The following is a 27,774-nucleotide window of genomic DNA, read 5'->3' as shown; positions in this document are numbered from 1 at the left end:
TCACATGCAGGATTTGGACAAGTACAATGTAGCTATGGCATAGCTCATTGACACATTTGACAGGTTCTGCCCTCAATCCATAATCATCAGCACTGACTCTGTGCACTGCTTCAGTCTTTACGTGTACTCCTTTACTCTACTGACTGTAGATATCCTGCACTCGGGCTCTGTCACATCATCCAGGATACCTATCACAGTCCATGGCATGACTCAATGAGTGTGGCGTTCCGAGTTCTCCGCGCTGAGCTCATACATGAGCCAGCCCCTCGTCCGAGACTGACCTGTCGGGTTCCGGCTATGGTCTCGTGTCTGGCCTAGCCTGCGCCTGTCTAGTATCTTCATCCTTTGAAGTCTGCATGCAGTTAGCTCGTCGACATCGACGCTTTGTGGTGCACGCACGCAGTATTCGTGGGGCGTGCGCAGAATTCGAACATTGCGCGGAGTATTTGACTAGGCGGCTGGCGTGGCGGAGTGTCTAACGGTCATATTTGCGGCGCATGCAGCGCTAGCCGTAGTGCAGAGTAGAGTAGGCAGGGGCGATACGAAACTCCTCTCAACCATCGAAAATCGAACCCGGACTAAACTGAGATCATTATCTCGTTTTCAATCTGGAAACGTAGAGAACCTCTGCTTTCATCCTCCATCTCCATAATTCTCATGATCGGAACCAGACAGGACAAGCGAGGTCTTGCATTCTAGTTCTGTGGTTCTGTGTGGGTCCAAGTCACGGGTGAGCGGAGTTGTGGATGGTCAATTCGCCTCATGCAGTTCTCCTCCCCTTTGTAAGCGCTGTAGGATTGGAGAGCCAGCGACCGCCTTACCAGGTGCTTGCCTGGTCGGCGGTGCAACCTAGTGTTGCACACAATCCTGGAAGGATAATTAGAGCGGACATACGCTTCCGCTGCAGAGCCCGTTGGGTCCTTACGACAAGACGCCGTTCCTCGGCGTTGCTTCAACCCAACGATGGAGACGACCCGGCGGAAGAGCTGTCTTCGGATTGACTCTGCGCTTAGCAGATGGCTACGGTTACTAGCTCTTCTTATTCTGATTTCTGGAGGTACGTCGGGGAGTGGTGTCCGTTAGCAGAATAGGCATCCTTCTCTCACCACCAGCATGGTCTTAGTAATAAAAAGAAAAAAAGAAATAGCTTTCACTGCCGCATGATTCTGCATTCTATCTGGGTTGCTGAAGTCGAGGCCTAGCGCCTGGGTGTCAAACGCTAACTTTTGCAGGTGCTCTTGAAGGTCCGAATACCGTGCCAACTTACTTGAAATTGACCGCAGGCTTGGTAATTCGAGCTTGTTGTCGCCACGATCGGTACGATGACCATGTGGAAACTTCTTGATACTTGATAGTCGGGCGTTGAAAGGGAGTGATTTTCGTATTTTGTAGCGCTTGTAGCAAGTCATGCGCGAGTCACGGTCGAAGCTATCCTGTGTTTGCGGTCATGCAGCTGCATCTTCAGTTGCAGGCACGCTGGCTAGCCCCCACCCCACAACACAATGTCAATGGGGAAGTGTCCTGAAAGGTTTAATCCGTGGAGGAAGTGGGAGGTTGTTCCTATTGAAAATCGAACTGAAAACCCTGGAAAGGACATCATTTCACTTGTACGAGCCAAGTAAAGTTGACCAAAGAGGATTTATGTGTCAGTGCATACCAGGTAGTATCTGTACCACACCTCGCACTGTCCACAGATGTGGAACTTTCTCCTTACCTGCAGTTCTCTTCTCTCTTCACTAAGATAGGTCTTACGCATACTGTGACCTTGGATGGTTGTCTTTGTAGATGTATGTGATTGATAAGCCCATTCAGGTGCCTGCCTCACAACACGGGGATGTCGCATACTGGTACTGTGTGGCTTGAAAACAATAACACACACACACACACACACACACACACACACACACACACACACACACACACACACACACACACACACACACACACACACACACACACACACACACACACACACACACACACACACACACACACACACACACAGAGGCACACACACACACACACACACACACACACACACACAGAGGCACACACACACACACACACACACACACACACACACACACACACACACACACACACACACACACACACACACACACACACACACACACACACACACACACACACACACACACACACCACACACACACACACACACGCGCGCGAGCGAGCGCGCATGCACAGTGCACAACACAGCTAGTCCAGGTGGTTGCATGACAAACTGCAGTTACCGATCAAAACTTGGCCCTACTGCGTTTGAAGCCAAATAAACAACACCTTAATATCAATGTGCTTGTAGTGTGTGATAATGCCGCTGGAGCAGCTGGTATCATGTCTTGGTGTGTTGGGAGCTTAGGCTTTTTTAAAATATACATATCATTCTTTATTGTGTCATTCCCATCTTGAATTCGTACTCGTGATTATGAGCTTTCTCTGGGAAATGTTGCAATGTGTATGGCGAATGGGCTGTGGGGTTACGGATTTATTGTATTACGAACCGTAGCTTTGGTGGTGCTTCAAGGCGATCATGTAAAGCCCTGACAAAAACATATCCAGGATGCGATTGTTCAGTGCCAGATGTTCGCAATCAAGTGATATATTGTACACTGAAACCAGAACACAGATACTCTTACTGCCCTGGGTACCCATAGTAGTGACAACGTTTCACGGTAATGGATTAGCCCTAACACCAGGCCAGTCACCGGCGCAAGCACAGATTTCCTTTTGGTGAGGCCATGTCACATCGTAACTACTCCTGTCAATCGGAACCCTAGAGCATGGCAGAAACTCATAATTCACTCGTAGCGAATAGGAAACAAAACGTAAATTTGTGAATTAAAAAGAAACCCGGTGGCGTGAGAAAATTTTCCAAATCTTTTCAGCAACTGCTGAGAGAATCCATGACATTATTCTCTGCTGCTGTTTTATTCCTTTTCTTGCGTGTAGCCTCGGCTCAAACCATTGTTCTAACGCCGGATAGCACTTCGGTCGAGCATCCGGGCGGCACTATATTTAGCCTGCAGCTCTCTGTAAGTCAGCACCATAGGCGGCTTAGTTATTCTGTTAGTTCTTTGGCTTGGCGTAACTGCTTAGTATGTAGAGGAAATTAGGCAGGTTTTGTTTCATTTTCAGTTTCTGCACACAAACTAGTAGTGCGCCTTTGGTTTGTACGCATGTGTGTCTTGGTTCTGTGTTAGCTATTGTTTATTCCTGAGGGGAATGCTAAAACAAGTTTGCAATGCAGCCTGCGTTTTCAAGCAAGGCATATTTCCAATCAATACCATTAATTCCACGGTTAGCAGATGGCTGTGTCAAACGTTGTGCTCTCCCCCCCCCCCCCCCCCTTTGCCATCATTGCGTACAAGTTTGATTGTCTTTTGGCCTATTGGTGAAGACAGCAGGTAACTTTGCTAGTGTGTTCTTGTTTGCATTATGGTGAGAGGCAAGCGGATGCTACTGATTATACACATGTACATGTACCTTGAAGCAGGATGCTTTTTGCTTTAATAGTCGCCATGGCAGAAAATTGTTCAAGTGACCCAGCTTTCAACAGAACATGGACTCGGTAATTGAAAACCTCCTCATGCATCCTGACATCTCTTCTCCAATTGCACTGTGCTGTCTCTCTGAATCTTTCCGCCGGCAGACCAATATTGGAGCAACATTCTCACTGTCGCTTCTTGTCACACCGGCAGGTGAGTTGCATGGCATGTGGATTGTGCAGCACCACTAGAGCGGGGTAGGGGCAGTGCAGGGATAGACACCACTAGAGCGGGGTAGGGGCAGTGCAGGGATAGACACCACTAGAGCGGGGTAGGGGCAGTGCAGGGATAGACACCACTAGAGCGGGGTAGGGGCAGTGCAGGGATAGACACCACTAGAGCGGGGTAGGGGCAGTGCAGGGATAGACTTTGCGACTGTATGTCAACACCGCGTGGGAAAGTAGATTAGAAAGCCTTTTTTTTACTTCCTCCAGAAACAAGAACTTGTGAAAATTTTATTCACATGCCATGGAGTTATTGTGCTCAAGAGATTTGGCTCAGTGGAAAAAAGACGATGTCGTGCGCAGTTAGTACCACTGTGTCTTCTAAATTTTCGTACTTTGCAAACTCCTACAGTTGTCAGTATCCTTTGCTCTGAGACCCAACGCTGTGTATAAGCCGAAAATGCTTTTCAGCATATGTACTAGTCCCGGGTTTCAAAGCAGTCCTCAAGAACAAGCTGTATCACCCCTGGCTGTAGAAGCAAAACACTTGGTTCACTAATCTGTTGCACGCTGGACATGACCATTATGTCTATAGTGGTACGAAAAACGGTACGTGTGTACATGCAATAGGAGTTCTAATGTGAGTGTGTGTGTGTGTGTGTGTGTGTGTGTGTGTGTGTGTGTGTGTGTGTGTGTGTGTGTGTGTGTGTGTGTGTGTGTGCATGCACGTGTGTGTGTGTGTGTGTGTGTGTGTGTGTGTGTGTGTGTGTGTGTGCATGTGCATGTGCATGTGTCTGCACGTGTTTGCTTGTATTTGACCGGTACCTTTACTTACCACAGGCGTAGATACAATTGGTCTCTTTGACATAACACCCGGCAGCGTGCTGAGGTCCACACGTGAGCTCCATACTCAAGCAGGCGGCTCCAACGCGTTATACGTTGTGTCAGTGACTGCAGCAGCCACCGGTGGTGGTAGCGTGGTCACAAACGTGTACACCATTATCGTTGTTGCAAACGATAAAGGTATTCCGTATTTCGTCAACGAAAATTCTCCGGACGGCTACGTTGCGAGTGTGCACGAGGATGCCATCGCTGGAACTGTGGTGCTGAACATTGTTGCACTAGTACCTGGTGGCGGTAAGTGAAGATTGACTGTGTTCTTGGCAACTGATGTAGCAAGATATGTGTGCCCGCAATACATCTGCTCATTTCTAAAATGGATGATTCGCTAATTTGTAGCAACAAATTAATTAAGGGAAAGATGGATGCAGAAAATGGGATTTTTGGCCGGCGACCAATTTGTGGTGGGTCCGATCTACTAGTACTCAGCTCCCACCACTTCAATAGCTGCATTTGCACCTTGGTCCTTGAGGCTGGTGGTGTTCCTGCGGATGCGGAAAACTCGGTCTAGGGGAGGCTCGTGCGGACCGTGAATAAGAGTGAAAAATCGATGAGACGGCTTGAAAATAGATTGTAACATGGAAAAATGTGGGCACAAGTTATGCGGTCGAGTCCACCAACTACAGTGCTGGCAACTGAAATCCGACCCCCTTGGCGGCGCGCCGCCAAGGGGGTCGGATTTCAGTTCCCAGCACTGTACATGTATACTGATCACATACCTTGTGCCCACATTTTTCCATGTTACAATTTTTTCCTTGGCTGACCATTTTTACAGACACTGAACTGACCAGTACAGTGTACAGTGAACTTCGAATTACACTTTGCTACAAGACGAGGTTCGAATTATCAGAAAATTTTATGTGGGAATCGTATTGATAGAAATCGGTCCTGGAAAAACTTCTAATTAAGCGGTATGTTCGAATTAAAAGCCATATTCGAATTATCAGGATTGCACCTGTAATTGCTGTTGAAGAACCTGAAGTATGTCCGCTCCTAAATGTTGTAAAAGTAGATTTCTTAGCTCCTAAGCACCCTATTAAATCTGCATCCACGATGTTGTCTGATGATTGGCACTAGTCATGAGACTCCTGAGTCACGACAGAATAAAGAAACAATTCCTGGCATTGTGAACTTGATTTCTTAGCAATATTATGTTCTTTTCTGATTATCCCTGGTGGAATGCAATGCTAATCGCAGTGAAGAGCTTGTTTTTAGAGTTGGAGAAGTGAAAAGTTATCTATTTCTTGTGTTTTCAGTTTTTTTATTACTTTTTTAGCCCAGGAATAGCTGTGCATGTAGATGACTTTGCTTCTTGAGTCTCTGAGTCATGACTGTTTGCGTTTTGCTTCCCTTCTTTGGTGCATTGACCTTGCACAGCTACCCCGATATTGCGGGTATCGCCACCAAATCCTATCTTCAGTATGTCTGCTCAGTCACTGATTGTTGCAACTGCTAGTATCGACCGTGAGACCAAAGACTTCTACAATCTGACCCTTGAGGCGCAGAACGGGATGGAGTTCAATCGCACTCAGATCTTGATCACCGTCTTGGATGTGAATGACAACACTCCACGCGTTGTGCCAGGGTATGCGGAAGACATGTGTTGTGTTTGGGTCGTGGATGCATTTGACTGAGAAGGATTGCATGCTGCGGAGAATATATAATTGTCCTTGTCATTTACATTATTATGTATAGGCTACTGCTGTTCTTGGTACATATCTGCATGACTCACAGGTGTTGTTTTAGTTTAGTTTGATTGCTTTTTTCTTTTCTACAAACAGGCAATTTGAAAAGAGCGTGCAAACTGCGCGGTGTTTAATTCTCTGCTTCTGTTGGTGCTTTATGCAGCCAGATCTTCTTCTAGGATGTGCTCTGTCCCCGAGACTTGTATGATGACTTGTGTTTACTGAGTGTTTTGAATGCTGTTACTCTGGTTTTGCTGCTGTGCTGCAGGCAACTTGGCTATCTGTACGCACATGACCCACGGGGGTCTGAAGTCATGACCGTTTCGGCTACTGATCGGGACATTGGCGACAACAGTCGACTAAACTTCAGCATAATTTCCAGCCAGGTCCCGGGTGCGTTCAGGATTGACACATTCACTGGAGCAGTGTACACAACCGTGGAAGCCAGCACATTGCCCTCAAATGTTTCCCTAACTATTGGAGTTGCTGACAACGGAGTGCCAAGCAGGAACAGCAGCGATGTTGTTCTTATTGATGTACTGGTGGCAAACAACTCAGCGCCAGAGTTTGTCAATTCATCGTATCGTGCCAATGTGTTTGAGAACACACCAATTTCAACTGTATTGCTAACTGTGAATGCAACCGATCCTGATCCTAATGAAGCTGGCGATGTGCTATACTCGCTATCAGCCGTCCCAACTACTAGCGGTGGCACTGCTATCTTTTCCATTGACCAAGACTCAGGAGCCATCTCTCTTGACGTGACAGTCGACTTTGAGAGTCAACAGATGTATCAATTCAACGTCACCGCTACAGATCGACATCGCCGAAAGCCCCTTTCTGCCATGACTACTGTTGATATCACAGTAAAGGATCGCAATGACAATTCGCCTGTTGCAGTGCCTAGCAGCTATCAAATACAAGTGGGAGAGGACGCAAGCACCAACCAGCTGGTTGTCGACTTGGGTATGGCTGTAACAGACAGAGACTCTGGAGTCAACAAAGATATTCTTTTCCACTTCTATGAACCCATTGACCCCCTGTTCAGTATGGACTCACTGTCAGGTATCATCACCGTCAATCGGACTCTCTCCAGTAAAACGCAGCCTGTTCATGTCCTGTGGGTATATGCTGAAGATGGCGGTGTTCCACCTCGTCGTGCCAATATCACTGTCACTGTAACTGTTCAGGAAGTGAATGATTTTGTCCCACAGATCAACATCGGGTCATCCATTGACATGTTTGAGACCAATGGCACGACTGTGGGACTGCCATTCTTGCAGATCAATATCACCGATGGAGACGGTGGCCCATCTGGCAATGTTTCAATGTCAGTAGATGACGGCGGGCTGGGTCTGTTCGCAGTGCAACCATACCAACATGGCCTCTATTACACACGACCACTGGATTACGAGGTGAGATCATGTACACAAGGTCGCCAATATGTCATCCCCCCCCCCCGATATTGCGGCATGGTACGTATGTGCACATGTCATTAATCCTGGTAATCGCAGGCCTTCCCTACTTGCTTTGCACTGCACTCATCACCAGTGTGGAAACATGCCTTCAGTAAATTACTTATCTCATGCAAAAGAAAGATTATTGGTAATAATCAAATGTCAATGATTGTGTTTCTGCTTGGTGCTCAGTCTGCCCATGTTCGCTCGTGGGTTATTACCCTGACTGCCACCGACGCTGGCATACCAGCAAAGAGCAGCAGCAAGAACGTGACCATCAATCTACTGGACTGGAATGAGTATGCACCGGTGTTCACCAGTCCCGAGTACATTGGCGGCGTGGACCTGTCCACCACTACGCCAGCAGGCACAGCACTCGTGCAAGTGTCCGCCACTGATGCCGATGGTCTGTACAACGCTGTGCGCTATGCAATCACTGCTGGCCAGAACAACACGGAGTTTGTCATCGACCCAGCCACCGGTGTGATAGCCAACGGCGGATTTGACATTCTCGTGGTATGTATACCTCGTATGTGTGTACCTTGAAACGTGAGCCTTACCAGCAGAGAACTTGTGGGCCATGCTAGTGTCTAACTAGTCGGCATGATTCACCTTGGAAGTGTACTCCAGAGATGGATTTACGAATTGTGCTAATTTTGTTACACATGTGCAGTGGGAGATCATGCACTGGTTGGGAACTTCTTTCCCATATTCAGCTCTGCATGACATTGCTGACTTGAAACTGCCGCTGTGCTTTCCTATAATCGTCACAGACAAAGAACTTCACGTTGACAGTCTCCGCTACTGATAACGGCATCCCATTTGAGCGCAACAGTTCCGTTGAGGTCACGATCAGGGTGCTGCGAAGTGAGAATGTAAACAACCCGGTGTTTGTGGCAGCCATCTTCAACATCTCCATCAACGAGACCGCACCAATCGGCACTGAGGTCGTACAGGTCAACGCCACTGACAAGGACCGCGGTGCTGCCGGTATGGTCTACTTTGTGCAGCAGACTGCCCTGTCAGAGTTTGCGGTGGACGCCAACACGGGCATTGTATCTACAAAGTGAGTACATGTACATGTACTTAGAGCACCTGTGCATGGTTAGTATAGGGACTCCTTTCGCTTCAAAATTATCCGTTTTACAGCAATAAATTACCGATCATCTGGTGCAATTCTTGGTGATGTGTTGTAAAGTTTGTTATGCAGATTAGCAGCAGTGCAGATACCAGTCCTCCTTTGCCAGTGTTGTGCTTTGCTGACACGGCTTACCTTGCTGCACTGTGCTTTGAGCTAGGGGCGCAGGGTTCTGTTCTAAATGACGTGGCGCGTGTGGCTCTGTACTGCTGCAGGGTTATCTTCGACTATGACGCTGGCCCGCGAGTCTACTATATCATCATTCAGGCCCGGGATCAAGGAAATTTCCGTGCACGGACGTCGCCCATTCCTGCGTCGATTGAAGTCCACATCATCAACAACAATGACCATGCTCCTCAGTTTTTGTTAGCTCCTTATAGTAAGTTTTATGCTGGCCTTGTAAGGCCAAGAGCGATATTACTTGATTACTGACTTTTTGTTTTACTTGCTGGATTCAATATCCTTTTCAGTATGTACATTGTGTGAAATATTCATAATTCATCATTTATTCCTTTAGTTTGAGAAGTTGAGATGGGAGAGGTCGGGAGAAAAGTTGACGATCACCATCAGGACTCGAACCAGGGACCTTTGCTATATGCCAGCGATGGTCTACCACCAAGCTAGGGTGTTGTCGGCAGCCCAGCAGAGACCATTAGACATTAATTTTTCCTCAGCCCAATTACATCATTTGTTGATGTTTTTCGGGATTGTTGCGTAGTTGCGTAGTTGCGTACTTTAAGGTTGGCCTCGTGTGGTGGCATGCATGAGAATATTTTTTTTCCCCTGCCTTTCCTTGCCCATCAGGTGGTACTGTACGAGAAAATTCACCCGTCAATTTCACCCTGCCAACCAGGGTACTTGCAACTGACAGCGACGGCCCAGGACATCCCTCAGGTGTAGTGCGCTACTCAATAGCAAGTAATCCTGGCAGTACAGACTTCAGAATTAATCCTGTGACTGGTGAATTGTCGGTTGACCAGAGCTTGGATTTTGAAAGACAGTAAGTCTAGCCTTGTGCTTCTGCAACCTGTTTTGAGTGTTTCCTCTGGAGCATTTTGCCGCGCATCTGTATGACTACATTGTAGTTTGCGTCACTGGTCTTTAGGTTTCCGCTCCTCGGTTTGTCTGCTTCTAGCGATGCATCCAATGTGTATTGGAGTGTGTTTTGTTCTGGCCCCGGTGCTTCTGTGAGCCTCTGTGAGCCTGTGAGCCTTGCTGTGTGCTGGCAAGCTGCACTCCTAAGCCGAGAAAGCTGAGACGGTCCAGTTGATCTTGCTCGTGTTTAGCGTCCTTTCCCCACAATGTCAGATGCTGTATACGTTGGCCATGACCTTTGCTGCCCCTGCCCAGGAAACTGTACTCACTGACGATAGTGGCAACCGATGGTGCATCTACCCCTATGGATGCAACGGCCAGCTACATCATTACCGTGGAGGATGTTAACGACAATGCACCCATATTCTATGCGCCACTGGACAAGTCCGTTGTACTGAACGAGGAGGAGCCCGCTGGCTATGTGCTCACCACGGTGTATGCCAATGACACAGACTCAGGCCTGAATGGCAGGGTACGTACACGACTATAGATGTCTTCTGCATAACCTCCGTCATTGGCCACCAGTGTGAGCTGCAGTATCTCAAGTTTCTTTCAATTCAATAATGTAGCTTGAAAACACATCCACCCAATGCACTCCACCACAGGCTCTCAGCTGCACCAACACATAAAAAAGGCAGCTAATATTTTTGCTCATCTGGACATCATCGGGGCATTCCTAGAAGATGTTTTCAAGTGTAAAGAACGCGTTGCAATGGAGCTAAAGAGTTCTGGAGGAATATATTTACCTCTCTATCCGAGATTAGCTAGCTTGAAATTGAAGAGAAGTGGTTGGGTTAGTTTGAGATTAGCTAGCTTGAAATTGAAGAGAAGTGGTTGGGTTAGTTTGTCCATACAAGTACTAAGTGTACTCACCTATACACATTGCTTCACAATGGAGCACACCATGGTAATATAGGTCTATTGCCATTTTTACTCAACTGCAACTGCAGCAACGAATCAGCACAGAAGCAAAGTCGACTCTTCACTGTATGCATTGCACGGTGGACGGTGGCTTTGTCGATTTTGAAAGAGGGCAGCTAAAAATGAAAGGGAACGCGGCACCATGCTATGTCGCTTTGGCTTCAACCCTGACTATGTTAGGGCTGTGCTGCTTGTAGGTCCCTGCTGAATAGCTTGCTGCGAAATAGTGCTCCCTGTAGATTCCCTCTGCATGTGTGTTGTGTGCTTCATGCATTGTTTGCACAGGCAACATACAGCGTGGATGCCAAACTGTTCAATGTTTTTGCGGTGGGCGCCACAACTGGCGTAGTGACAACGGCAGTCCCATTGGATCGTGAGAGTGGCCCGAGCTTCTACAACCTGACCGTATTTGCCCGCGACAGCGGCTCTCCGCAAATAGGAGCCATGATCTTCATCGAAATTACCGTTGTGGACATTAACGATGTTAGTCCGAAGTTCTCTCAGAGCTCCTATGATGCACGCATCCCAGAGGATCTACCAGACGGTACGCTTGTGGGACAGGTAACAGCAACTGATGGAGATGCCGACCCTGCCAATACAATCATCGTCTATTCGATTGCTGGTGGTTCTGGCATGAACCTATTCACCGTCAATGCTAGCAGCGGCGAAATCTTTAAGCAGGGAGTTCTAGACTTTGAGAGAGTTAAGAATTACACGATTGTGATCAATGCCACGAACGGTATGCTTGTGGACCAAGCCAATGTTGTTATTCAGCTGCTGGACGTTAATGATAACTTCCCGTACTTCAACCAGTCTCAGTATCATGCATCTGTGTCGGAGCTTGCCACGGTCGGCACACGCCTTGTGCAGCTGTACGTGCTCGATCCCGACACGCTAGTCGACAGGATTGGTGTGAGCTACACGCTGACAACCTCCGGGGTGCCATTCGCCGTGGGGCTCGAATCCGGTGTTGTCACCGTCAACGGCAAGCTGGACTATGATGAGGGTGCAATAGTGTACTCGCTCTCCGTCAGCTGTCACCCGCGCAACAACCTCCCTATCACCTACAACACTACCACGGTGACGATTTCCCTGCTGCCGGAGAATGACCACTCTCCAATCATTCAACCCAACTATCTGATATACAGTATTCTTGAGAATCAGCCAGCAACTACCATAGTGCAGTATAATCTTACAGATGGGGACCGCCCGCCCCAGAACGTCACTTACAAGATAGTGTCCTCCATTAGTGTTGGTGTGCCAAAGTCCACCCTGGATGCATCATTCAGCCTAACTGAAACCACAGGTGTTCTATCCACCACTGGCCCGCTGGATCGAGAAGTGTTCAGGGGAACGACCTACCTGACCGTGCAAGTCATTGATGATAGTGCAGAGAAGAAGACTGGTGGTGCTGCTGTGCAAATTACCGTCACTGATCTTCATGACGTTGCTCCTGAGTTTACAAAAGCAACCTATTACTTCTCTGTCAATGAAAATGCCAGTCCTTTGGACTTAATTGGGTTCGTCGATGCTACCGACGAGGATCTCTCTGCCACTTGGACATTCAGTATAGCTGACCCCAGTGCCAGTGCATATTTCGCAGTTGGTAAATACAACGGTCGTGTCACACTTACAAATGTGCTCAATCGTGAAATGGCAGACAGCTGGGTTTTCAATGTCAGTGCGACAGATAATAGTGGCCTGTTTTCCACTGCCGTTGTCAACATCACTGTATTGGACTACAATGACCTGCATCCAATGTTTGTCAATGCGAGCCAGTACTGGGCATTGGTGCCGGAAGATTCCTCCGTTAACGTTCCAATTGGCATTCAGCTTCGAGCAGTTGATGGTGATATTGGTCCGAATGCTCAGTTCAGGTTTTCTATCTCAGGTGGGGTAGGCCTAGGCGATTTCTCTGTCGACCCTGTCTCTGGCATAATGTCAGTGCAGGGTAGTCTGGATCGTGAGAACCAAGCGTTCTACTACCTTCAAGTGACAGTGACTGATCTTGGTGTTCCAGCTCTGAACACCTCCACCACGGTCAATATTACAATAGTCGATCGTAATGACAACACTCCCACGATGAACCAGACAGCCTACTTTGGCTACATCAATGAAAACTCCGGGCTGGGTACACCAGTGTCATTAGATGCTGCCAAGAGCTTGGTAGTAGCAGCATGGGACAGTGATCAGTTGGGCAACCCAAACAGTGACCTTCGCTTTCAGATTGACTCGCCGCTGCCAGTGCCATTCGACGTGAACAGCACCACCGGCTTGATCTACGCCGTCGGTCTCCTGGACCGTGAAGCACATCCTAGCCCGTATGTCTTCCTAGTCAGAGCCAGTGATTTGGCTGGCACCGGCCGGGTCAGCAGTCCTGCTAGTGTCAACATAAGCCTTGTCGATACCGATGACAGTGGGCCAGTGTTTAGTCAGCCGTCCTACGCCGGTTCTGTAATCGAGTCAGCGCTCAATGCGACCAGCATCTTGCAGGTTTCAACTAGCGATGCTGATCTTGGCAGCAACCGAGACGTCACCTATCGCATTATTGATGGAAACGTCAATGGAGTGTTTGCTGTGAATGCACTCACTGGAATTATTTCCAAATCAGGACTCCTTGATTTTGAGACTATCAATGAATACTTGCTAACCATAGAAGCTGTGGATACTAACAACATTCTGCTGACTGCCACGGTCAATGTCACAATCACTGTCACTGACTTCAATGATGAAAAGCCTACGTTCTACCCAAACAACGCTTACGCAATGGCCATTAGTGAAACCAACAACACGGATAAGTTTATCATAACGGTCTTTGCCAATGATACAGATTCAGCAGGCAGTGTCAATGCACGGATTTCGTACTCACTCATTGACTCTTTCAATGGAACGTTCAAGCTGGATCCAGTCACCGGTGCCTTGCGCACTGCCAAAACAATTGACTACGAGGCCTTGCCCAGCACTCAGAAGTTCTTTGTAGTGCGCCTGAAGGCCACCGATCGGGGTGCGATCAGTCTGGAGACAGAAGCTACAGTGACCGTGAGCATCTTGGATGTGAACGACAACTACCCTATCTTTGCCCATCCAGCGTACAGTGTCAGCATTCACGAGAACCTCATGCCTGGCATGAGCGTTCTGACAGTGTCAGCTAGCGACAGAGACAGTGGGACGAACAGTCTGCTAGAGTTCTCTTTGGACTCGGCGGGAAACACGGGCGACACGTTCAACATGGACAGCGCCACTGGCGAACTGATGCTGAACAAGTCCCTCAACTTTGAGGCGACGAAAGTGTTTTCGTTGACTGCACGTGCAACTGACCAGGGCAACCCGCAGTACCACAGTGTGGTGGCTATTACTATCACTGTACTGGATGTGAATGACAACAGGCCCACATTTGCTGTTGACACTTACTCAGCCGTACTGCCGGAGAGCACAGCTGCTGGCACGTCAATTCTCACCGTGTACGCAACCGATGCGGATAGTGGCAACTTCAGTTCAATAGCGTACATCCTGCGTGACACCTTTGGCGGGCTCTTTGTTATGGATGCCGACACAGGTGAATTGAGCTTGGGTGCAACGTTGGACTATGATGCGCCCCCAACAGCATACACGCTGACCGCTGTGGCACAGGACCACATGGGCCTTGGATTTGGCTTTCAGGAGGGTACTGCCAACATCAGCATTACGGTGACCGACTCCAACGACCTACCGCCGCGCTTTACAATGTCCCTGTACAGCAGTGAGATAGCGGCGAATTCAAGCACAGGCACAACTGTGTACTCGTTTGGACCAGTTGTGAGCGATGCTGACACAGCTCCGAGCAACAAGCAGCTGTCCTACACTTTGCTACTGGCTGGGTCACTTGGCCGATTCCAAATAAACCCGCTCTCGGGGGAAGTGTACACGTTGGATCAATTGAATCTTGATAGCCGTGACTTTTACAATCTCACAGTTGAGGTAACGGATGGTGTGCATACGGCCTCGGCCAACCTAGAGATCTACATTGACGTGCGCCCTGTCTTTAGCGACTCAGCTTACTCTGCCACCATCCCTGAAGATTATGCTGTGGGCAGAACCATATTGAATGTTTCAGCAACAGAGGAATCATGGGACACTGGCTTGGGAGCTTCTGTCATAATGTACTATCTCACGAGCGGTAATGACCTGGGCCTTTTTGCTCTCAGCGCTAATAGCGGCGCTCTGACCGTTGCTAAGGCACTCAACTTTGAGCACATGCAGCAGTTCACTCTGTACGCCCACGCCGTGGATTCCGATGGGCGCAGGTCCGATCCCGCCCCTCTCACTATCAGGATAACCAATGTGAACGAGTTTGCTCCAGTGTATGGTCCCGTTGGATTTCCCAGCGTTGTGTTTGTAGCTGCCACACCGGCCTCTCTTGCCACCTACTCAATTGATGTGCGTGAGGATGCCCTGCACCCACGCAAGATTGCGGAGGTAGCAGCTTCTGACAATGACACTGCTGCCACTGCCATCTCGCACTTCACCATAGTTGCTGGCAATGAAGAGGGCAAGTTCTACGTCCTGGGCAGTGACCTATTCCTCAATGCCTCGCTGGACTATGAAAGAAGAAAGGTTTACAATCTGACCATTGCGGCATCGGATCGCAGTGCCACTAATCCACTCGTTACACATGCGTCCTTGTTTGTCAATGTCCTGGATGACAATGACAACGCACCAGTCTTCACGCAGCCAGACTACCGGGCATCTCTTCTGGAGGAAATCAACGAAACACTCATCACTATCATCAGTGCAACAGATCGGGATTCCACTAGCAATGGAGAGATTGTGTACAGCTTCATCGGCAGCAGGTATGGTGGCTTGTTCACCATTGACAATAAGACTGCTGTTGTTACCGTTGGTCGCTTGGACAGAGAGCTCAATGCAGGGCCATACACGCTTGTTGTGCAGGCTACTGATGAAGCCAGTGGTGATGAAAAATCCAGCACTGCTGATCTGATTGTGTCTGTTGTGGACGCTAATGATAACAGTCCCCGGTTCTCCTCTTTCCCGACACAAGTCATTGTTTTCTCCGAGCAGTCACCAGCTGGTCATGTTTTGGCGCGTCTATCAGCAACAGACCGTGATGAGGGTGTCAACAGTATTGTACTGTTCTCGATTGCCAGTGTGGCTCCCCCGTCAGCAATGTCTTACTTTGAAGTGAATGAGACCACCGGTGTGCTGCAGCTGATCCGCGCACTGGACTTTGATCTGGTCGGTGCAGAGCACAGCTTCAACGTCACTGTACAGGCCACCGATAGTGGGGCGGTGTCACTGAGCAGTTCAGGCATCATTCGCCTGCGGCTCAGCGACAGCAATGACAACCGCCCTTTCTTCAACCAGTCCGTGTACACGCAAAGCATCTGCGAGAACACAGGCGCAGGTACGAGCGTTCTTCAGGTTGCAGCCAGCGATGCGGACAGCAGCCTGCACGATGCATTCACGTATCAACTTGTGTCTGGTAACACCAATGGAGCATTCGAGCTGCACGAACTTAGTGGTTGGCTGGTCTTGACTGGTGCCCTGGACCGCGAGGTTCTAGACCAGTATGTGATGGTGGTGCGTGCACGGGGCACCAGCAATGCCGACAGTACCAACGCCACCATCAGCATTCAGGTGCTTGATGCCAATGACGTCAAACCAACCTTCCAGATGTCCACCTACAGTGTCCGCGTGAGCGAGAGTTCACCTGTCGGCTCTACTGTTCTGACTGTTGTGGCAACAGAGGGAGCCAGTGCCGACCTGCAGCAGTTTGGTAGTATCACCTACGACCTAGGGAATGGCACGGATGCATCGCTGGGTGACTTCAGCATCGACTCGCTGTCGGGAAACATCTCCGTTGCAAAGGGCATTGACTTTGAAACAAAGCCTTCTTACGTGCTGACCGTGATTGCGCAGGATAACTTCGTGTCCAGTTCCGTGACGTGTGGCGGTGGGCAGCTATCCAGCACTGCCACCGTGTCAATTACCGTTGTGAATGACAATGACCATGCGCCAGCATTTGGGCTGGACTCGTACCAGTTCCGGGTGGCGGAGAACTCGCCAGCGCGCACCACTGTCGGAAGCGTGAATGCAACGGACCTTGACGTTGGCGACACTGCTAAAATTACGTTTGCCATCGTCTCCGGTGCCGACAATAGATTCACTGTCAACCCCAACAGCGGGCTGATATCAAGCGCTGGAAGCCTCGACTATGAGATGCAGAATGTATACTCTCTCAACGTATCTGCCAGTGATAACAACAGCCCAGTGAAAGTGACCTATGTCACTGTCACGGTCTTCATCGACGATCTCAACGACAATGCGCCGTACTTCATTGGCGCACCGTACAAAGAGGAAGTATCAGAAGACACAGCGATCAACACTACCGTCCTGGACATGAACTCCACCGATGGTGACATTGACAGAGCTTACAATCCGATCTACAGCATATCGCTCACGTTGCCGCCCATGTGCTCCGGTCTCTACGCTCTGGACGCATCCACTGGCAGCTTCAGAGTAGCAGCCCAGCTGGACTTTGAGAACTTCTTTGTGCGCTCGTGCAGTTATGTTGTGGTCGTGTCGGATGGTGAGGGTTTGACCAGTGGTGGTGCTGATACAGTCACATTCATCATCACCAATGCCAATGACCATGCGCCGATTTTCAGCCCGGACTTTGCCGATAGGAGCATTCCAGAGGACTCCCGCGCCGGGCGCAGTGTGCTGACAGTTTTCGCCACCGACTCTGATCCTGGAGACACACTGGGATACGTGATTAATCCACCGCACATGCGCTCCTACTTCCAGGTCAGCAACCTTACGGGCGTTGTCAGTGTGGCGGATAATGATCTCTTTGACTACGAGAACGCATCTGCCCGCGTGCTGAGCTTCGAAGTTGTGGCTACTGACAGTCATGATGAGCCAAAGGAGGATATCATGATGGTCACCATCAAAATTCTGTAAGTACATGTACAGTACTGGCATAGTGCACTAGGTAGAGTCTAAGACCAGTTAGTCCAGTGCTGTGCTGTCCGCTCTTAGCATGGACATGTTCATGTGTGTAATGATCTCTCGCCATGTACGATTCTTGCTTCAACAAAAATAATAGCAATGGTTTTCAATTCTTATCTTCCTACGTGTGAATGAAGGAAAGTAGGAGTATGCTCTGCTATATTTGTAATGTGTATAAAATGTAGTGCCTTCAAATGCCTTCCTGCTACATGTAGGTTTCATGGGCATAACCTCAGGTATGATTTCATGCTGTACTCCACTCGGTACTTTACCGTGTTTTCCTGGGTGCTAGCTGCACTTTAACATGCATGTTTTGTAGCTCAAAACTCACCTGTAGCTTAAAAACTCCGAATGCTGGATGCAAATTGACCAGCGCTACAGCACCCGGGTCGTACCCTGACACCACCAATCCCTGTTCTGCAACTTGCCCTCACCCACTTGCTTTGGTGTGGTGGAGCCCCAAGTGGGATCATAATTTTAAGTCCACCTGTACATGGAGATTTGGGATTGTCAGCCTTTTGGGCAATTTAATAGCGAATTGAGTAATCTTTGCGAGATTTCTTCTGCAACTCTCTTCCCTCTTCCGGGGAAGGCACACATGATCAGTTTCGGGCAGTGAGGAAGTACAACTGCAACTACATGTACAATACTAGTAAAAGAGCACAGATGAGTTATGGCGTTGTGGTAGTTGGTTTCCTTCTAGCAATTCTTGCATGTCTTCATTCTGGTGTGGTGCTGTAGGGATGTCAATGACAACGATCCGTATTTCATTCCAGTCGCAAACGACTCAGTAACGTTACCAGAGGACACACCAAAAGATTCGGTCATTGACACACTGGTCGGCGCTGATCCAGACTCGGCTGCTCTGACCGTAATCACCTATAGCCTGCTGAAGAACAGTGAGGGATTCACCTCTTATGGCATCTTCGACTTAGACGTAGACAGCGGTGACATCAAACTGCTCCGTCGCTTGGACAGGGAATTCCGACACAACTACACTCTACGTGTGCAGATTTCTGATGGCATGGGTCGTACAGCCGTGAAGTTTGTGTTCGTGATTACCACCGATGTGAATGATCATTCGCCAGTGTTCAGCAGTTCTGTCTACCGTGCTAGTGTCAGTGAAGATGCCTCGCCAGACACAAGCATCACCACGGTGTTTGCGTCGGATAAGGACGTGACTGGCTTCTCAATAACGTACGGTTTTGCACGTGGCAACGAGGACAGGCTGTTCGATATCAATTCCACCACAGGCGTTGTGTCACGATCCGATGAAAACACGCTCGACTTTGAAATGCAGTCAACGTACGTGGTAATACTGGTGGCTGAAGACTCTGCCTCTATTGGGGGACTTCGCAATGGCACTGCAGAGTTGCTGATCACCGTTCTAGATGCCAATGACAATGCCCCTGTGTTTGTGGCTATGCAGTATAGTGTTGCCATCTTGGAACATGACTCGGGCGATGTGGCCGCTCTGAAGGTGACGGCAACTGATGACGACTCCGGCACTAACGCTCAGCTTGTGTACAGTATCATTGGCGGTAGCGGTGCGGACAATTTCACCATCAACAACGCGACTGGTGATATCGTCTCGCCGCCTGTTCTCGACTACGAGACTGATCATGAGCTCAATTTGACAGTTCAAGTGTCAGACCTTGGCGTCCCGCCGCTCACTGACGAAACAACTGTTCTGGTAACTATCCGTGACAAAAACGACAACAAGCCTGTTTTCGTCAACGAACCATACACTGCATCAATCAGCGAGGCAGCTGCGAGTGGTGCTGTGGTCATCAACACTATTTCTGCAACCGATGCTGACAGCACAACCAACCAAAATATTCTTTTCAGCATATTGACCGGTAATGAAGATGGCCACTTCCAGATAGTTCCAGCAACTGGTGCCATCATAGTTAACGGATCCGATCTGAACATCCTGACTAAACGTTTCTACAAGTTGACAATTGAAGCTCGAGATGGGGGATCTCCAGCCCAGAGTTCGTTCGCATTCGTTGAGATTACCATACTGGATGCTAACAATCACGTACCGGTGTTCTCTCAGAACGTCTACACTGCCAACATCAGCGAACTCTCCAGCAATGACTTGGTTGTGCTGACCGTAACGGCCACGGACCGCGATGAAGCCGAGTCAGGCAACGTCACGTACAGTCTGACTGGCACTCGCTCAGCCGACTTCAGCATAGACCCCGTCACTGGTGTTCTCACACTACGCAACGCCAGCAACCTAGACTACGATGCCAATGTCGCCGATCGTGTTTACTCATTTGACGTTGTGGCTGCTGACCAGGGCGTCTCGCCAGTACCCGTCGTGGCAGACATCATCATCTTTCTGTTCAATGAGAATGACAACACACCGATGTTTACCTCTCTGGTCACAGAGCTGACCATTACAGAGAAAGAGCCAGTCAACTCCAACCTGACGCAGGTGCTGGCTACTGATGCCGATCCTGGCGATAACGCTAAGCTACGCTATGCCATCGTAGCTGGTAATGCAGAGAGGAAGTTTGAGATGAATCCTGTCACCGGAGAGCTTGTTTTGGTGGCCACTGTCGACTTCGAAGTCACCGCATTCTACAACCTGACTGTCTCTGTGGCTGATGCTGGAACTCCCGTGCGAAGCAGTATGAAGTCGATTCTCATTACCATTGTAAGTATGCAAGCTACTGGTGATTGCAAGTTCAGTGTTTAAACAACATATTCATATTACTTATCTGCTGCAAGATACTTGAGGTGGATGTGCTTGTACTCCGAAGTATGTACACGTTCTGAATCTCACAATGGCACTGCTGTACTGCAGGATTCTGAATGTCACAATGGCACTGCTGTACTGCAGGATTCTGAATGTCACAATGGCACTGCTGTACTGCAGGATACTGAATGTCAAAATGGCACTGCTGTACTGCAGGATTCTGAATGTCACAATGGCACTGCTGTACTGCAGGATTCTGAATGTCACAATGGCACTGCTGTACTGCAGGATACTGAATGTCACAATGGCACTGCTGTACTGCAGGATTCTGAATGTCACAATGGCACTGCTGTACTGCAGGATTCTGAATGTCACAATGGCACTGCTGTACTGCAGGATTCTGAATGTCACAATGGCACTGCTGTACTGCAGGATTCTGAATGTCACAATGGCACTGCTGTACTGCAGGATTCTGAATCTCACAATGGCACTGCTGTACTGCAGGATTCTGAATGTCACAATGGCACTGCTGTACTGCAGGATACTGCAGAATGGCTGATTACAGTGATGTTATTTGATGGGTTTGCGGCAGTCACTGAGTGAGCACCAGTGACCGCTTCCATGGTTCCAATCTGATATTCTCTGTTATTTGTTCGTGTGGGTGTTTGTGTTCGCGTGTGCATGTGTGTGTGTCTGTGTCTGTGTGTCTGTGTCTGTGTTGCGTGTGTGCGTATGTGTGTGTGTCCATGTATATCTGCTCATTCTGCAGGCTGACTCCAACGATCACGTTCCCATGTTTGTTGGCACTCCGTATCGGCAAAGCGTGGCAGAAAACACACCCGCTGGTACGTCGTTGTTCGAGGTCAACTCCACCGATGTCGACACGCAGACTGACTACGGCATTGTTCGCTACTCGTTTGACAGTTCAACTGAGATGCGCTTTGGTAGGACATTTGACATCAATGCCATGACAGGTGTTGTGAGTCTGGCCAGCACTCTGGATCGCGAGAACGTCTCATTCTACTTGCTTACTATCGTAGCCAGTGATAACCAGTTCAACAACACACCGGCTGATTCTACTCAGCTGTCCGCGACTACATCTCTTAGCCTGACTATTACCGATATCAATGACAATGCTCCCGAGTTCAGTGGTGCCTATGCAGACAAGAGTATTGCCGAGCACAGAGAGTTCAGCACATTTGTGGCTGAAGTGGCCGCCACAGACAGGGACGTTGGCAACAATTCTCGCATCAAGTTCTCAGTCAGTGGCGGTGATCAGAAGTTTATTGTCAATACCTACTTGAATAGCAACGGAGTGTATATCGGTCGCGTCCTGACAGTGCCACCTCTGGACTATGAAAAGAAGAGCGAGTTTGACCTGGTCATCACTGCTACTGATTCTGGTGACCCGGCACAGTCTACGAGTACAACCTTCAAGGTGTTCTTAATCGATAACAACGACAATGCACCAGTGTTCAACCGCAGCTCCTACGCCGTTGACGTGTACGAGAACACGGTGAACGCATCGTTTGTCATCCAGGTGCACGCCCGGGACACGGACAGCGGACCTGCTGGCACTGTGCGATACTCCATCGCTGCTGACGACGGCAAGTTCGCAATCGACTCGGTCACTGGCATCATTACTACCACTGCTAGCCCTCTTGATCGTGAAAGTAAGGACAGCTACGCGCTGCAGGTCACAGCGTTTGACTTATCAAATCAGTCCTTTGCCACCACCACTACAGTTCAGGTCACTGTCCTGGATCGCAACGATGGGACTCCAGTCTTCAACTCCCTGGAGTACACCGTGGATGTGCCAGAGACGCTGCTCCCTGGTGCCACGGTACTGCAGCTCTTTGCACAGGACGCGGATATTGTTGAGAACGGCAACTTCACCTTCAGCTTGGTGTCAGCGACTGGCGGAGGCTGGTTTGTCATCGACCCGGACACTGGCATGGTTTCCGTCTCAACTCAAACACCCGTCTCACCATTCCCCCTGCCCCTGTGTATCAACGACACACGACAGAGCAAGCGCTACAGTATCACGGTCTTTGTTACGGACACCGGGTCCCCGCCGCTGGAAAGCAATGCAACCTTGATTGTGACTGTCAATGATATCAATGACTTCACACCGGAGTTTGAACGTCCGTCTTACATCTCCCGACTGGACAAGAACGCGCCAAGTGGCACTGTTGTTGTCCCCTCGCTGTTTGCTACAGATAAGGACAGGTGCGGTGGTAACTTGACATACAAGCTGATCAGCGGCAGTACAGACCTGTTCACTGTACATCCGATAACCGGACGCACCACGCTAGCACGCAACTTGCCCACCAACAACACCTACTTCCTGACAGTGGGTGCCGAGGACTCGCTCTCTCCGTTCACCAAGATCAGGACCGGTACTGTGCGGCTCACGGTGCTAGTAGGCAGACTCCTACCGGTGGTGCTCACTGTCGCTGGACCTCAGTCCTTTGCTGTCCCCGAGCTTGGCCGTTCAGCTGCATTAGAGTATGTTCATGACACGTGGGTGTACGATGGCGGCTCTACCACCACCCAAGCCTCGGCCTCCTACAATCTGTTGGACTTCACGGTAATAAGCCGGGGCCAGACGTCAGCTGCTGCAGCTACCACTGTCGGTGCAAGTTTGGGCGATCGTGACATTTGGCCCGAGGTCCCAATGGTTAGAGTCGGCATACATGTGCGCGGAGATGCTCATCGTAGCAACAATCTCCTCAACTCTGCGGTGACCGTCACCATCACACCAGCCTTCTCGGGCGCGTCAGCCGTTCAATCCATGTGCACGCCACAGACATCATCTGGTACTTGCCTGGACTCAATCCGCCTGCCCAGCGCCTGGTTTATAGCGGGCAGTGCTGAGCCGCTATCTCGCAATGCCACTGTAACCTATCAGCTGACCACCAGCAGCGCTTCACCTCAGAGTCTTGGAACGGTCTTCATCCACCGCACGCCCAATCCGTGCACAGTTGCTTCTGGTGTTCTGGCGGTCTTCCCGTCTGCCAACAACTTACCCGGCGGACCTGAAGGAAGTCTGGCTGAGGTTAAGTTTTATGGCAATGCGGTCTTCCCTGTGTCCACATTCACTATTACCGTATCCCTGGGTAGTAGCTTGACGTTCGTACGCAGCTCAAGCCAGGACTTCACTGTCTCCAGCACTGTAGAGCAATCTAAGCTGGTCATCATTGGCCTAGTGAAAACACCCAGCACTGATCCTAAGCCAGTCACAGGCCAGGAGTCACTCTTCAGCATATTCTTGCGTGTCAAGTCCGGCGTCACGCCAGCGGCTGGCTACTTGCCAGTGACGTACACTGTCAACTTCCTGTCCAACGCCAACAAAGAACGCATCACAACACCCGATGTTCTGTATGCATCTCGTGACGAACTTGGCAACTGCAATGACACCAGTGGTCTGATCTACGTCCTGCAGAATGACCTCCTATTCCTTGTCCCCTACACCAGCGAGTCAGTCATCATGAACTCTGCTGTCTGGGATGACGTTACAGTCAGATCTAGCCTGTTCGTGAGGGGTATGTATCGCAGTGGCACACGGACTGTGGAGACATCTGGACTTGCCTGTGCTTCAAGCAACCCATCCGCGCTACAGCTGACCGGCTGCTCATCTGCGTTTGTGGATGGTACCGAGAGTGCAGGTGCTAGCATGGCACAGATCACCATCGCCAAGGCTGGTAAAACCAGCTCGGTGCCATTCCGCGTCTGGTTTCCAGATCAAATAACCATATATGTTGAAGACCCGGCTTTGGATCGCATCAGCAAGCTCTCTAAGCAAACTGGAACAACCTGCTTGCCGTCGTATCAGAGCTCACCAGTACGCATTGAATGCTCGGTTGCACTTGAAGGCGGCACGAGTCGGCAGCAAATTATCATAACCCGCCATGTACGCTCTACTATCCAGTCGTCTGACTCCAGCACAGCTGTACTAAAGTGGACAGGAGACTCACTACGTGTTGAAGGTGTTGCTGCTGGCAGCGCAAACTTGCAGCTAGTTGCTGGAAGCCGCACAGTAGCAACGAAGCTTGTGACGGTCGGTGCTTCCATTGTCAACGCCACGGACATTCACTTTGAACTAGTGACTGGCTTGAACATGTCGCTAATTGCCGGCGGTGTTGCTGGCAAGCCGTTCTACCAGACCACGCGCGTGACGGTTCAGAGGGAGGTTGGCTACGTAGGCGCACCTGCCACCGTTGTTGCCAGCGCTGTGCTGAGTGATGGATTCCAGCAGCACCTCTTGCCCAGTGATGGGCTGACGATGACGTCTCTGAACACCAGCGTATTGAGTGTGCTGGGCAACAAGGTCACTCTGCACCAGTCAGGACGTGGACTGCTGCTGTCAGGTGCTTGGCGCGACAGCTGCACTAACCAGGAGTTGATCTCGTCCAGTGCGTTGTACGACTTCTCGCTCGATGAGCCCGAGAGCTTGCGCTTCACCTTTGGAAAGGCTGAGCTAGTTTCTCCAGGCGATTCATCTATCTACGCTCCGACTGGTGACTTCACGGACAACACTTGGTACAAGGCAGAGTATGTCTACCGCTCCGGTGCACTGGTCGTGGATGTGACAAACGATTCTCGCTTGCTCATTGCAACCGACAGCAGCACAGTGCTACTCAATGGAACAAATGGCATCTTGAGAACTGTAAACCCAGGCCAGAGCGGCACAGTCAATGTCACCGCATATCTTTCCGATCGTCCAACGATTAGATCCGCCCCACGCGTAGTGAATGTCGGCACCACAACTGGCTACAACATCAGCTTCCATGTCTATGCAAATGGCTACACTAACACTCAGGCTGTGACACAGGTTCGTAGATACCGCGACACCGGTGGCACATACCAGCAGTACAAGGCCAGACTGACCTGTACGCTGTCTTCAAACTTTGGTGGTAGGACATTTGATGCTACATCCGGTACCAGCTGGCTCCTTTCAGGAGACAGTTCAATGTTCACCTTTGACTCGTCCAGTGTGCTCCTGACCATCTCCAAGCATGCAGATACCACAATTGGCTTCGCTGCTACCTTCAGACAAGGAAATGCTACTCAGCAGCTCATTGTGTCTCCATCTTCCCCGGAAACAGAGCTGATCAGACTCGAAGCACTGGTGCTATCGCCCTCGTCTGCAAGCGCCACAGTGAGTGCCGTCAAAGGCCAGGTCGGAGCAACACTATCAGTTACCGGCCATTTTGGTGATGGTACCCGGTACCCGAACTTGATCTACAATGGTGTGGCAAGCCTCCCGTTGCTCTCGCTGCAGTCCAACAACTCTGCTGCACTCAACGTCACCTCAAGCGGCCAGTTGATAATTCTGGACAACAGCCCTGTGCCGGTCATCATCACAGCCAGTAGCGCCCGACGGTCAGCATTGAGTACGATCACAGTCACGGCTAACCTGCAGGCCAGGGTAGCAGACGTTGATCTTGGCCAGCAAGCAGGCGTGCCGCTGGCCCCTATAGCAGTCGGACAGAAGCTCCTGGTGCCCGTGTACGTCAATGTGGCCGGGTTCACTGTCGGTGCAGTCAAGTTGGAGGTTCACTACAATGCCAGTGCTTTCACAGCTAATACTGTGGCTGTCGGCAACAACTGGCCGGGTGGATTGTTTGAAAGAGTGACTAACTCGCCTCCAGGCGTTGTAACCATTGGTGGAGTTGTGTCCCCTGCTCGCCCAAGTCCTCCTCTCCTGCAACTGGCCGTGGTTGAGCTCACTGCAAACTCGCCTGGTCTCCACAGCCTCTCTCCCAGCCTATTGCTTCTCATTGAGCCGGGCAGTCAGCGCAAGCACATTGGCGCGCCTGGGCCAAGGTCCTCGGATGCTGGTAAGGTGCAAGTGTGGGTGCACGGTGCTGCACCTTCAACCGGTCGCAAGCGCCGAGATTTGGACTTTGAGACGGTGAGTGCTGCCGAGGTGCAGCTGCAGTCTCGTCACCGCCGTGCTACTGGAGATGTTCTAGGAGACACAGACAATGATGGAACATTCGATCTGTTCGATGTCCAGTTTGTTCAGAACTACCTGCTCCAGAAGACGTTGCAGAACGCTAACCTGATAGCGTCATTGAAGGTTCCTTACAACAATCTCACTGCACGCCAGCTGGCGGCAATGGATCCTGATCTCAACGGCAATATCAACCCCGAGGACAGTCTGTACTTGCTCCGTGCCAACTTGAACCTCGTGCGCTTCATCAACAATGTGCTGGTGTTACCATCGCAGGGCGTTGGCTCCAACTGCAGTCTGACTATCAATGCAAGCATTTGGAATGGAGATTCATCCGTGGCTAGCACGACAAGCACTGCTCTCTTAGTGGAGCTTGCCAATAAACAGTCCTCCTTCCAAGGTCAATTTGACAATACAACACTGTTCTCTGGCACTCTGCTGACTCAGGTGTTCACTGGAACAAGAGCCCAGTCCAGTGGTTTTTGGCAGGCCAATGATTTTGGCAACGGTGTGTTTGGAATTCGAACAGTCCCCTCCACAATCGCCCAGTCCAGAATTGGTTTGTCATTTGTCTTGGTGACGTATGATGGTTTTGGCAACACAGATGCGTCCAGACAAGCCGTGATTGGTGGATCGCTTGACGCTCCATTCGAGTTCAGAGGTTTCGATGCCAGTATCACGGTAAACCAACCGCACAGTTCATCAGTGCGTGTCTTCTCCCGGGCAGGCTACAACCCTCAGCAGTTGTTTGACAATACCATACCTACTGGTATCTGCTTCAACTTCCACCAACCAGTGTTTGTGTACACGGTGGATGGCAAGGTTGGCATTCCACTGTTAGATCAAGCACCCTTCCACTACAGTGCAATCCAGGTGGAAAGCCTGCCAGTCGGCAGCCTTGTCAGCACAATATCTGCTACAGATGGTGACATCGGTATTCCAAGTGGTCAGCTCAAATTTGATCTCATCAAACAATCAGTTGGAGGCGTATTTGCTTTGAATACGACTGCACAAAACACTGGCCTTTTGCTGTTGCTGAAGCCTCTTGATTGGGAGTCCTTCCAGCCGCACAACCAATACATTGTTGAGATCACCGCTACAGACCAAGGTAAGTTGTGTATACGTGCCTGCGTGTGTGTCTGTGTCTGTGTACGTGTGTGCGCCTGAATGTGGA

The 27,774-nt window shown here is 49.9% G+C and overlaps 1 protein-coding gene across 1 annotated transcript in view; it reads left to right on the top strand.

Annotated features, from left to right (window-relative positions):
• Positions 1-565: 565 nt before the first annotated feature.
• The window catches only part of LOC135804634 (uncharacterized), a 51,333-nt gene continuing 24,124 nt past the window's right edge, over positions 566-27,774 (top strand). The window contains exons 1-14 of the mRNA XM_065318548.1: positions 566-1,057; positions 2,971-3,053; positions 3,671-3,719; positions 4,571-4,867; positions 6,008-6,215; positions 6,584-7,730; positions 7,965-8,288; positions 8,546-8,838; positions 9,126-9,289; positions 9,715-9,910; positions 10,261-10,477; positions 11,212-17,882; positions 18,676-20,599; positions 21,411-27,708. Of these exons, the coding sequence (XP_065174620.1) occupies positions 964-1,057; positions 2,971-3,053; positions 3,671-3,719; positions 4,571-4,867; positions 6,008-6,215; positions 6,584-7,730; positions 7,965-8,288; positions 8,546-8,838; positions 9,126-9,289; positions 9,715-9,910; positions 10,261-10,477; positions 11,212-17,882; positions 18,676-20,599; positions 21,411-27,708 (17,965 nt within the window). The 5' untranslated portion in view covers positions 566-963. The remainder of the gene's footprint in view (positions 1,058-2,970; positions 3,054-3,670; positions 3,720-4,570; positions 4,868-6,007; positions 6,216-6,583; positions 7,731-7,964; positions 8,289-8,545; positions 8,839-9,125; positions 9,290-9,714; positions 9,911-10,260; positions 10,478-11,211; positions 17,883-18,675; positions 20,600-21,410; positions 27,709-27,774) is intronic.

This window comes from Sycon ciliatum, chromosome 1 (assembly GCF_964019385.1).
Source record: "Sycon ciliatum chromosome 1, ocSycCili1.1, whole genome shotgun sequence".
NCBI classification, from domain to species: domain Eukaryota; kingdom Metazoa; phylum Porifera; class Calcarea; order Leucosolenida; family Sycettidae; genus Sycon; species Sycon ciliatum.
This window is presented reverse-complemented; position numbering and strand designations above follow the sequence as displayed.